Genomic DNA, 12,770 nt, shown 5'->3' on the forward strand with positions numbered 1-12,770 from the left:
CTGCAGAAAATGGCTTAGACACATTCACATTGATCTCAGGCTAGCAAGCAGGTGACTTGAGAGCAGAAGACATTTTGATGTTGACTCTGGATAGGAAGAAAGAGCCTTTAGTGAGTTATCTGAGAGACTGTTGTCCGATTGCCTTTCAGGCTGCAGCTCTTGAATCTCTGCTTGGTGTGTCTTGTGCTTGTGTAGATGGCGTCCATTGGTGTAATGTTCCTATTTTTTTCTGTCTTCTCTAACCCATAACCTCAGAGGATGTGATGTCCCTTTATCTCAATGTAAACAGGAATCAGCGTAAGTGGATAGAACATCAAGATTCACCCGATTTTTATCATCTTGGAACCTGCAAGCGAGAAATGCTTATTTATCCCTCAGTTTTCCATAAGGTGGTAGGGTTGGACTTGCTAGAACACAAGTGGAGTTTTGTTGGTTTGTAATGCTGCAGTGTGATGACGAGTAGTAAGGGTTCGTACCGTGGTAAGTTCTAAAGACAGGAGTTGAGTTGGTGCTCCCCTGTGCTAGTTTCCCTATCACCTTGGTTGTTCTTTGGGTTTTGGAAAGGCAAGCTGCCTGCTGACAGAAGTGTGTAATCCAGAAGTAAATTCTGTTTGATTGAAAAATGCCATAACATTGTTAATATTGATTTTATCATTGCTGTCTCAAGGCTTTAATGAGCCCCTTATCCCGTGTGTGTATAGCCTCTGGGAACAAGTACGATGTGCATTTTGTACAAAGGCTGAGGACAGCCCGTGTTCTTCCATTGTAGAGCTTTAATGCTGGAGTCTGCGTGTGCTTGTATCGCTGCTAGAGCAGTCAGTCTTGTCCTGGGTGCGCTGCAAGACGGGCCAAGGGGTTTGTCTTCACCTTGTCGTAAAGTTGCAGGCAGAGTGCTTGGCATGTTAAAGGGCAGTGTGCCCTTCTTCCTTAGCTGGGGTTAGCTTTTTACCTAACGAGCTGCTACTCTTGTTGCTGTTGTTGTAGCCTGGCTTTTAAAAGCTTTGTTAACTCTCCTAAAAGTGCTAGTGGGCATTTAAAATGTTCCCAAAATGTTGCATTCCCACGGCAATGGTGCATCTGCCAGTACCAGGCAACTTGACCACTGCCTGATTTGACCTACAGCCAGGATCTACCATCACACCTGGCGGGCAAAGAAGGCACAGGCTGCATCACAGTGCTGGTGGGCTGTGAGCAGTGGGAGAATGAAATTTAGTGTTGTCTTTCTTATTCACTAGAATAAAGATTCTTGCACATAACTGATTCTCTCTCTTTTCTTAGAGTTCATTACATAAGTAAGTTAAGTTTGCGGATGACACTAAGCTGGGTGGAAGTGTTGATCTGCGGGAGGGTAGGGAGGCTCTGCAAAGGGATCTGAACAGGCTGGACCACTGGGCTGAGACCAATGACATGAGGTTTAACAGGGCCAAATGCCGGGTCCTGCACTTGGGGCACAACAACCCTGTGCAGTGCTACAGACTAGGAGAAGTCTGTCTAGATAGTTCCCAGGAGGAGAGGGACCTGGGGGTGTTGGTTGACAGGGACTGAACATGAGCCAGCAGTGTGCCCAGGTGGCCAAGAAGGCCAATGGCATCTTGGCTTGTATCAGAAACGGCGTGACCAGCAGGTCCAGGGAAGTTATTCTCCCGCTGTACTCGGCACTGGTGAGACCGCTCCTCGAATCCTGTGTTCAGTTCTGGGCCCCTCACCACAAGAAGGATGTTGAGGCTCTGGAGCGAGTCCAGAGAAGAGCAACAAAGCTGGTGAAGGGGCTGGAGAACAAGTCCAGCAGCTGAGAGAGCTGGGGTTGTTTAGCCTGGAGAAGAGGAGGCTGAGGGGAGACCTTATTGCTCTCTATAACTACCTAAAAGGAGGTTGTGCAGACGAGGGAGCTGGCTTTTTCCCAAGTGACAGGGGACAGGACAAGAGGGAATGGCCTCAAGCTCCACCAGGGGAGGTTCAGGCTGGACATCAGAAAAAAAATGTTTTCACAGAAAGGGTCATTGGGCACTGGAACAGGCTGCCCCGGGAGGTGGTTGATTCACCTTCCCTGGAGGTGTTTAGGGCACGGGTGGACAAGGTGCTGAGGGTCATGGTTTAGTGTTTGATAGGAATGGTTGGACTCGATGATCCGGTGGGTCTCTTCCAACCTGGTTATTCTATGATTCTAAGTAGGAAGGGGAAAGTGGTGAGCTGTGGTAATAGAATGCATGATCTAAGCTGATGTTAACTCAGTTAAAAAACTATAGGAAATCCAGTAAATGAAAGCAATGGCAGATTTTTTTTGGAGAGATTTTTTTTTCTTCATCTTATGGGAAATAATGCTTTGGTTTTAAGTCTCATGATCCTGTATTGACTTTCATGTTTCTGATGTGCTAATTCTGACTTCACTTTTGAATTATTTCTGTTTAGCCAGTCAAACATCTTAAATATTAACTTGTGGTTTTCCTGTAGGTGATTGCTGTGGAGCCCATAAGTAACCATGGGGGACCCCATGTGACTGCTCAACACCTACACCAGAGCCTGCAGTGGCTCTTTGGCATCACAGCGGTTGCTACAGATGTTGGTCATCTCTTTCTGGTTGACCTTTGTTTGGATCGTATATCTTGCAGTCTGAATGAAATACAAGCATTGGGTAAGCTTGCAGTTTTTAAACTTGACTTTGACAGCAGGAAAATGTGTGTCTTTTTGATAAACAATATTTTCCTTCCTCTTTGAAGGCAGCAGTGTGCAGGTATTTGTGACTGCTGATTACAGAGGGCAGTTTGACATCCTACAGTTCTGCGCTGATCTAAAATAGGAATGGCTTAATCCTAAGGGTATAATTGTCCCCCTCCCTCCAAGATTCCAGCGTCACTATGATCCTTACTGTCGAGGTGCAGGAATTTTACCATCCGAGCCAGTGCAGCTGCCTGGTGGGAAGTTGTGTCACAGGTGCCCTGTTCCTCAGGGATGTTCTTCTGCTTCTGTTAATTGACTTGGGGCGAAGTTTAGGCTTGATTTTTAAAATAAATCGGACTTATCCAAAATCATGCATTTAGACACATGACATCTCTAATTTGTCTATTCAGATTGCAAATGCTCCTGACTGTGAGAGAATTGCCTTCAGGAGTTGAGGTTACTTGAAACAGCTCCGTCATGAGGCCCAAACTGCTGATTTACAGAGTCCAAGGAGAAGTTGTCTGTCTTTAAGGTCTCATCCAACCCAAACCATTCTAGGAAGGTTACACTTTTACCTGATGTTGAAACATAAGTGAGAATACCTGCCCGACCAGGGAGTTCTTTTGTTCTTTGAATGCCTACAAAATGGAAAAGCAAAAACCAAAGGGTTGCTTAAATGATATTTTGCCTGGGACGGTGGAATGAGATTATAGGTGTTGTCACATCAGTGTTTAAAATGCAACCTAAATAGCACAACACGTTCATGTCTGGTTTTGTGTGTGTAGATTTCCACGTTTTCGCTATGTTTCCTGAGGACATTCCGGCAAGAAGACGAATTGCCACCATGGGAGGGAGACATCTTTGCTATCGACTACGAAACCCGTCAGGAACACCGATAACAACACTCTGCTACATAAGCAGAATCAATCAGCTCGTTGTGGGTTTTTCGGATGGATGCCTGTCACTCTGGAATATGAAAACTTTGGAGAGGGAGTAAGTAGAGCTTTAGGCTTGGCCATGCCTGGAGGGGCAGGGCTCTCAATTTTTTGCTGAAGGAAGCATGTTAATGGAAAGAGAACTATTGGAGGGACTGAAATGTTGAGTATAACCTTGGAATGTTTAGAAATCCTCTTCTGAAATAACTGTCAACTCAGAGGTGGATGAGTGGGTCACCTTCTCCCCACTGGACTAAGATTGCTTTCCTTATTGTGCCTGTGGATTAAGCAAATGAAGGAAACATGCTTCTTGGTTTTTTTTCAAGTGATTGGGATATGGCAGAGCTGTTCTTTCTAGGACAGCTTGTTGTATCGGTAGCATTCAGTGGAACCAGGAACTGTGTGTATCTCGATGCAATAGAGTTCAGAAATTAGCTTTCAGAACCAGTCAGTGCAATTTGGCCGTACACCGAAAGGCTGAAATGTGTTAATGATGTGATTTTATTAATAATATTCTTAAAAGTGTCTGGGGTGAAACTAAGGAGACGGGGAAAGTCAATAGCTGATCTGTGCCTGGAAATAACTTGTTTCCTACATTTCAGCCTTGACCAAAAATAGGGGATTGACCCACTCTAAGGCAAAGATACACGTGAATGAAATTTGCCTGGAACACTTGGAGATGAGAATAAGGGATAAGAGAGCTCTAAGCAGTAGGAAAATTAAGAAGTGATTTTAAATCTACCGAAGAGCAACCTCACTTGAAATATTTGACCGGATTCAGATAGGGGTTCACTCCCGCAAATCTGCAGCGACTCCTCGGAAGCTATTGGATGGCTAAATAGAGAGTGAAGGAATAATTAGGTGGCAAGAATAGATTGTGAATGTAGCAGTAAGGTTCAGAAGTCTGGAAGAAATATACATAGTTCAAGTAAAGAAAGAAGAGCCTACTTCTCGTTGGCGCTGGTTTAAGTGTGTTCAGGAGGTATGCTGCCTTCCTCAGGTCAGTGTGGGGGTAGGCTACAACAGTAGGAACATTCTTTTGCCTGGCAGCTGAGGGCAGAGGAGGGCATAAATCCAGGTTATATCATTTGATGGGCAGTAATTTTGTTGCTCCTTGACTGCTGCATAAAGCATAGTGTCTCCCCTGACTCAGTTCTTTGAGATGGAAGAACGACCTTCTTCACTTGGAGGATAAGCGTGTCAGGTGCTCTTTCTCAGAGGATGCTTCTACCCTTCTACAAACAGGGACAAATCACTCACCTTTTTTCTTCTTTTATTCCCACCACCCCTTTTTCTTAAACCTGTAGGCACCACTGTCGGCTTGGAGGAAGAAGGATTCCCGTCTATGCGGTTACTTTACAAGAGCCAGAGAATGATCCTCGCAATTGTTGCTACTTGTGGGCTGTTCAGTCTACACAAGAAAGGTGACTTAAAATGTGTAATAAGCCACTGACATTTTTTTCAATATATTTGTTCACATTCATTTGATAGATGTATCTTTGTTTTGTTTATTTAGCTCGGCAGGAGATTCTCTCAGCTGCACAAGGTGTTAAGCTTATAATGGGATTTTTACAGGACTTTACAGAAGCAAGGAGGGGCCTACTAGTTCCTACCTTGTGAAAGAAGGCAAAACAACACTGGCTACATTTTTGTGCTTGCATTTGGAAAAGATTTCCTTTGTTTCTTGATGAGTGCTTCATGATTTGCAGTTTTAAAATAGCCTCACTAGTAGTTGAGGCTGCCGATCTAGGACACTGAAGGTGTCAATAGAGCAGCTGCCCCGAAAGGAAAGAGGGGATGGTATTGCTGATTCCCCTGTGCAAGCTTCAGCCGTCTTTGGAGCCTTGATGAGCCTTTTCAGCTCGCCTGGCCGAGAGCCATCACTGTTCACTAGAAAAGTCAACGTTTTCTGCTGGGCTGATGAATCAAATCAGTGTGTGGCAGGATCCAGAGTAAGCAAAAGGGCCTGGAACTTTGGTACAAGGGCAAGGGAGAAAGACCTCTCTCTCTCAGTGTCAGCAAGCTATTTAACCATCTCAACTACCCCTGGAGTGGAATCTTTTGAAGTATGACTTTAAAGCAGTTCTGATTGAGAACTCTTCACTGCGAAGAACTATTCCTAACAATTTTTAGCCCATCCAATATGTGAAAACTTTCTAATGGTGTGGTTGGCATTTGCCCCTGCAGCTGCTAGGGTCAGAGTTTCCTCCTCTACGGTTTAGTGTCTAGAGGTGACCAGTTATCCTCTTTTGGGAAGTGGTGTTTTTCTGTTCAGGAAGAGCATGCTTTTACGAACACTTCAGTCTTGACCTAATACAATTATGATTAGGACTGTAAAGCAGCTTTGTAATCACATTTCATCATTTATACCTCTTTCAGCAAAGGCGATGCTTTGAGTTTACACCTGATGCGGTTAACATTCGGGGATCGAAAACGTTTGGCATGCGGACAAGTCATGTATGAGGTAAGAGGAGTGTGTGTGGGAAAAGCTAAGCGACTCTCAGTGAAGTTGGCAGGGATAATGTTTCCCATCAAAAGTCAGAGCAGACCTGAAAAACCAGAAATCCTTTGCTGAGCCTTCCTGGGCATGGTCTTTGTGCATACTTTTTCAAAACAAGTTTTGGACTGCAGCACTGTGTGTTCCAACTGGATGCATCTGCAAAGAGCCTGTGAACATTAAATTCCTGAAAAGGAAGCAGCTTTTATGAATACAATGATTCTGGATGTGAACATTGAATTAATGGCATGTAGGAAAAGAAGACAGGGCTTTGAAGGGCTTTGTTTCACCAAACTGCAGACTTGAATGTGCTTCTGTCTCTTTCCTCTTCTTAAAATGGGGTCAGATAAAGGTATCTCTTTATTCTTTTCTGATCTTTGGGTTCATCTTCTTGGTTTTCTCTTGAGCTCTGTCTATTTGCCATCAGAAATAAACTCATGGGAAGTGTATACAATACAATATCCATCTTATATTAGATAGATACGTTCTTTCCTATTGAGGTCAAACCTACGTTTGTATCTCAAAATGACCTTTTCTCTCGTCTTTTCTCCAGGGTTTGGAAGGCTGTAAAGAAAGGTTCAGTTTAGATCTCGCAAGTCAAATTTGTCCCAGGAGAAGGCAAACCAGCAACATTAAATTACTGAGCTGTCAGACCATGGAAGACTTTTATGACTGTGTTGACAAAGAGGGTAACACTAATGAAGGTTTGTTCTGATATCTGTGTCATCTAAGCAATGAAAGCTGTTCTGTACCCATAGTCGACAGGTCTTAAATATCTGTGTAGGCTGGTTTGTTGTGTTTATTTTTAAAAAAAAAAAAAAGAGTGCTTAAGTTATGTGGGACTACATTCAGGGAAAAAAAGGCACAGAGAAGGCTGATCACTCCACTTCTTGACAGAAATGGAGCGTTGTGTTTCCAATTTATATAACAGAATTAAGCGAGAGTAGAGAGGGATGTTTTAAAAATATCAGGTGTATGGTATTTTCTACTAGTAAGGAACAACGTCTTGTCTTTTACAGTACCATCTCCTTACACCAGCATCTCGATCTTTTGCTGGCAAGTGACTACGTACGGTCAGGAAAAACCATCTACTTACTTGGGGTTGTTTGACATAAATTGCTGGTGTGACGCTGAAATGCCGGATTCCATAAGGTAGAATTTTATTAAGCTGTTTTCACTATCCTCACAAATAATTCATAGAAATGTTGGCTTTTAGCTTATGCACTTGTTTTCTTCAAGGCCAGAAAATTTACCGCTCAACTGCCCTTATTTTGCCCTGTGGACACTGGATAATGCAACCAGCATGGCTTCTCCAGACCTCATTTTGGATGTTCTGGTCCACCAGCCGAGTCTAACGTGGGGAGCGCCACCTTCTTACCTACCACCTGACCAGATTTTAAATGCAAGCGGCTATAATTTTGGTAGGTATTTCACTGCTTTTAATAGTGATAAGCTTAAACTGAGCTCAGATGCCATTTCTTGGTTCTCTCATTCAATGTTTGTCACTCAAAATGCAAACCAAACCAGAACACCCCGAAGCCCCACAAGCCCAGCCTTGATGATGTTGTACTAACGAGGTATTTAATATTGTGAAAGGTATCTGACTGTCCGCTGGGGTTTGGGGTTTGGTGCTTTTGCACAAACTTGTAAGTGATCTGATGAAGACAATGGGTAGTCAGTTCTGTCTTTCCAGTTACTGCTGTTGGAACAATGTAAACTAATCATGACATAACTCCGAGAGTATGGATTGTTGTCCAACGTTCATTGCTTCTGCAGATGGAGTGTGCTTGCTGAGGTCTGGAGTTGTCCATGTCACTTGCACCGGTTTCCAGAAGGAGGTGAGCTTTTACTCTCTCTTTCTTGAGAATGCCTAAAGAGATGATCCTTGGCTACGTTTTTTCTGATGTGCTGCTTTTGGTGTCAGAGACCATTTTATGCTCATTTTACGCTCATCCCCCCACATAATTGTGATGCTATCCTGCCAGTGTCCTGCAAATAGTAATGTTTTAGGTCCACTGTTGAGACTGTAAAATTATCATTGTCTCCAGCTGAAGCCCGGCCAGGGACTGACTGTCTAGGGAGAAATAGAGCAGTGCTGGAGGAGCAAGAGCGGAACTCTCGGGAAAGTCCAGGAAAGTCGCTACGTCTTCATCTCCCATCAGTTGGACTACCTGCATAGTCATGAGTTAGGGTTTAGATCCCTGACTAACTTGAAAAAGGGGGGTAGAATGGAGAAAAAGTAAAATTATGTAAATGTTTGAGACGAAATGGATTTCCGATTTGTGGAAGTGTGTTGGGGCAAGTAACAGTTCTGCACGGTGTGGTAGCTAAACCCAAATTTCTTGGCAAGTTGGCCTAGCCCCTACGCTGTTTGTTTTGGAAGCCTGGTGCAGACTCTTCAGATTCCAGTCAGATGTTCTAGTTTCAGCTCCAGCTTGGAAGTAACTTGGGAAATCAAGACTTTTTTTTGTTCCCTTTGCTGAATTGTGTTGATCTCGTTCAGAGACTTGTACTGTTGATGGCTCAGATGTTGAAAGTATGGAATGTTCTCATTTAATTTTGTCTGTTCTGCTTAGGAGGAGCAGTTAGAGGCCATGTTGTCTGCGGCTGTCCAGACAGGTTCTCTAGAACTCCTGACTGGATGCATTAAACAGTGGACCTCTGAAAGTAAGACTTCTAAGGCTGCTTTTCTGGATTCTCTTTTTCAGTTTGAACCTGTTGATTCATTTCTGTTTTGTTCTCTTCTTTTAAAGAGCAGCCACGTTCTGCAGCAAATTTAGAGTTTATTCGTGACTGTGCGTGGAAAAAAGTCATCTACACGAAGGATGAATTTGATGGCATATGTGAGTACCAGTGTAGTCATTCCGCAGATGTAAAATCATTCCTTCTGTTTGAGCTTATTCAGTAACCTGCTGGTATGTGATATGGCTCGTGTGTACCTTGAAACGCTGGAATTGCTCTGTAGGCTGATGATTCAATATCTCTTCTCAAAAAGGTGTTCCACTATTTGATGGCTCTTGCAACACCGTTGACCCACAGGTGCTACAATCCCTTCAGCGCTGCCAGTCTGTCCTGAGCAACCTTACCAGGGTGTTAAAGTTTTTCCAAAGAGAACCACAAGAGCTCACTGAGAAAGGTTTGTCTGATAGCATTACTAAATCTTTGGTATTTTTTAGTAAGATTTGGGATGATTGTGGTTGTTGCTTGGGTTCTGATTGTGCAAATGTGAGCTTTGATTGATAATTGTGTTGAAATGGTGTATTGGCAATATTAAACTTTAAGGCAGTGTAAATGAGTGACTTGTAGATTAAGTTACTTAGGTTTCTACATCTCCCTCGGTTATCCATTTTTATTGGTGGATTGAGGGAAAAAATGTCCCTTTGCCACAGAAAAAGTCTCTACTACAAGAAAACGTGATGTCTGAATCATGAATGTATTTAGTAGTTCAGGCTTTGATTTTTTATTTTTACCTTAGCATATCTGATTTTTGAAGGGGTTGGTTTCTGTTTTGCTGGTGATTGTGGTTCTTTTTCTTCACATCGGAGAGTGATACGGAGTGAAAAAATAGCAAAGATGGAGAATTGTGCCATGTTATTTTTATAGTCTCCAGTTAGTATGATGAAGGGACTTTTGTAAAAATGAAAGGAATCGCATACAAAACTAATCTTATGCCTTTTTTTCAGATTTTGCTGACTTGAAAAATAAGGAGGTGTTAGCTAATCAGTTTTCCATGCATGCAGAAAAGGTCATCTGGCTCTGTCAGTCTAGTCTCCTTCCAGAGGGCGTAGGTAAGCATGAACTGTAATGCATTGGTCACAAGGAGGCTACCCAGCAAAAACATCTTTTGGAGAACTGGGTTTTTTTGATAGTGAACTTCAGCTTACGCTGCGTGTTTTGAATGCTACACTGAGTGTAAATTTGAAACAGTACTTGGGACAAGACGGAATTGAGTCTTGTGTCTCACATCTCTGGTAGCAAAGGCAGGAACAGGACTGGCTTCGTTCAGGGTTGGGAGCTTGTCTGTGCTTCTTGGTGCTTAGCTTGTATGATCTTTTATCTTTCTTAGTCAATGTTTTTAGTTTACAAATGTGATATTACTTCTTTAACTTGCTTTTACTTTATTGCCTGTCGATGGGACGATGCATTTGTCTGCCTCTTTCTACAATTCCAACATAGAACACTGTGGGAAAGTCCTCCCTCGCCTTCATAGAAAGCTGGCAGTCAAGAAAGCTAAGCCTTACCACTTACGTTCATCGATCTTTAAAGAAGGTAATATTTGTGGGGTGGAATGTAATGGAAAACTAAGCATCACTTTGATGACACAAGGCTGATCTATTTTCCCCCCTCCTCTTTTACAGTGTCGACACCAAAGCTGTTACCAACAGTAGTAAAAAAGGCCAAAGTCAACATACATTCGAGATCAAGTGTAATCTACAAGATATTATTGAAATTGGAAACACACGTATAGGAAGGAAACAGAAAACCGGTTTGTCACAATTTGCACAAATTTGTCACAAAGCAGCTTTTTAACAAAGATTAGTCTTCAGCTACATGTTTGGAGAAAGAAAAGTCTATTTGAACTGTGTGAAGGTTTTGAGGGAAGGGGCAGCAGAATAAAGATCTGTTTGGGTATTTTTCACGTATAATACGTAACACTTAAGAATCAATACACCATTAGTCATGTTTGGAGAGAGAGTTTTCCTGCTATGATAATCTTATTATTGCAAATAGATGTATTTATATTATGGTAAGTATATTTACAGAATATAAGATAGATGAAAGTAAAACTACGATTTCAACCAAGCTGCTGGTGTACAGATTATTTTGACAGACTGGATTGTGTGACCAAATAGGAACCTTTTACTATTTCCAGCCCAGTTTCTGCCTCATTTCTCCTTGTTTACTTAAAACCAGGCAGAACTATAAAGAGCCAAAACCTGATAATTTTCCTGCAGGTGGTCTGATCAAGTAAAGTAGAATTCTGATATGGTTGGACTTCAGGGGAATGGAAGCCTGTTAACATTTTCCTTTGAATTCTAGGGCTCCAGAACCACCAGCCATGATACGTCCTCCCCCGGAAATGGAGTTGAGTAACATCTTTGTTAGGGCACAAGCTACAAAATATTTGTTAACATCATAGAATCATCAAATCATAGAATAACCAGGTTGGAAGAGACCCACCAGATCATCGAGTCCAACCATTCCTATCAAACACTAAACCATGCCCCTCAGCACCTTGTTCACTCGTGCCTTAAATACCTCCCGGGAAGGTGACTCAACTACCCTCTTCTTCAGACCTGCTATAATGGTCAGCGACAGAGGCTGGAGAGTTTGTCAGGGTAAGTCTACAGGTCTGGGGCACTTCCACTGCAGATCCAGAAGTGGAAGTGAATGGCTTTTATGTCAACATTTGTATTTGCAGCCGGATGAGTTTCAGTGGAAGCCGCGGTGTATTAGAGAGTGACTTGAAAGTTTGTCTTACTGAGCTTGCTTCTCTAGTAACTCAGATAGAGGCTGGAGGAAATCTGTTGCACTGAGGGGCTGGAATTGTTTTCCCCTGTCCAAATCCCCGCTATCTCTTGTTCCAGAGGAAAGTGGGACTCTGACTGCCTGATGATCGATGGCACAATGCTAGCAAAAACATGTAGTTTAGAATTAAGTCGTAGAGAGAAGCATTGTTTTAATTTTTTGTACTGTGGAACTTTTACGATTTTTTTTTCTGTGTTCTGTTGCAAGGTCTTTTCTACTATGAGAGAATGGCTTTGCTAAGAAATGTCATAGGTAAAAAGCCCTGTTAGTTTCTTTCTCAAAAATTAAACACAGATTGTAATTTTTAAAGCACTCGTAGCTGTAGCAAATAGCTTCTTACTAGAATGACACACTGAAATCTGCTGCTTAAGAGCAAAGGCATTTCTAACAGTGGCGTAGCAGTAGATGATTTTTGCTGAAATCATCTCTTTTCCGGCACTGCCAACAGGCTTTGCTTTTGTTCTGTTGGTAGTGGAGACACAGAGAATAAGAAGAGAGAAGAGGGAAGTCATTGGGCAGACACTTAATTTTTAAGCTGCTGAAATACTCAGAATTGCTCTTCTGGTTTGTTACCTGACTCAGGAGGGGAGCCTAGAGAGCGAGGGCTTTGAAACCAGTGGTAGCCCAGAGCTGCCTTAGAACATCTATTTAAATATCTGAAGCTAAACTCTTTGGATGCCTTAGAGAAATCAAAGTGTATTTCTATTCTTCTTCAGAATAGAGTTTTGTGGTTAGGACCTGCCTGTCTTCAGGTTTCAACAGCTTAAAACGGCAAGACTAAGACATTAGTATTTTCTGATTCCTACCACTTTTCTATTCTTATTTCATTATTTTTTTCAAAATATAATGGGAAAAACTTGTTGGTCTTCCAGATTTATTAGCCTTAACTGGATATTTGATATCAGACAATTTACTTGCTGCTGGACATCTTTCATTGCTGGCCAAATAAAATAGAAAATGTAGTCAAGTCCTTTGCCACCACCTTTGCTCTCCCTCAGGGCCTTGTAAAGCTTATTCAAGGATTTTGGCTCCTTGATCACCATGACTATGAAGTATGTTACTGTTCAGTTGGAGGTACATTACTATGCAAGGCTGTCCTCTATAAAATGGTTTTCAGAAATTGCTGCTTATCTAATAACAGGTATTAAAAC

The 12,770-nt window shown here is 42.3% G+C and overlaps 2 protein-coding genes across 3 annotated transcripts in view; one reads left to right on the forward strand and one right to left on the reverse strand.

The window, feature by feature from the left end:
- The window catches only part of LOC138718243 (protein ELYS-like), a 53,971-nt gene extending 44,913 nt beyond the window's left edge, over positions 1 to 9,058 (forward strand). Inside the window, exons 2-6 of the mRNA XM_069852597.1 lie at positions 5,578 to 6,057; positions 6,644 to 6,794; positions 7,867 to 7,928; positions 8,667 to 8,757; positions 8,844 to 9,058. Coding sequence (XP_069708698.1) covers positions 6,001 to 6,057; positions 6,644 to 6,794; positions 7,867 to 7,928; positions 8,667 to 8,757; positions 8,844 to 8,998 — 516 coding nt within the window. The 5' untranslated portion in view covers positions 5,578 to 6,000 and the 3' untranslated portion in view covers positions 8,999 to 9,058. The remainder of the gene's footprint in view (positions 1 to 5,577; positions 6,058 to 6,643; positions 6,795 to 7,866; positions 7,929 to 8,666; positions 8,758 to 8,843) is intronic.
- LOC138718220 (epoxide hydrolase 1-like) overlaps positions 1 to 12,770 on the reverse strand; it is a 31,347-nt gene that overhangs the window by 4,705 nt on the left and 13,872 nt on the right. The gene's annotated exons all lie outside the window — the stretch shown is intronic.

This window comes from Phaenicophaeus curvirostris, chromosome 2, assembly GCF_032191515.1.
Source record: "Phaenicophaeus curvirostris isolate KB17595 chromosome 2, BPBGC_Pcur_1.0, whole genome shotgun sequence".
Lineage (NCBI taxonomy): Eukaryota > Metazoa > Chordata > Aves > Cuculiformes > Cuculidae > Phaenicophaeus > Phaenicophaeus curvirostris.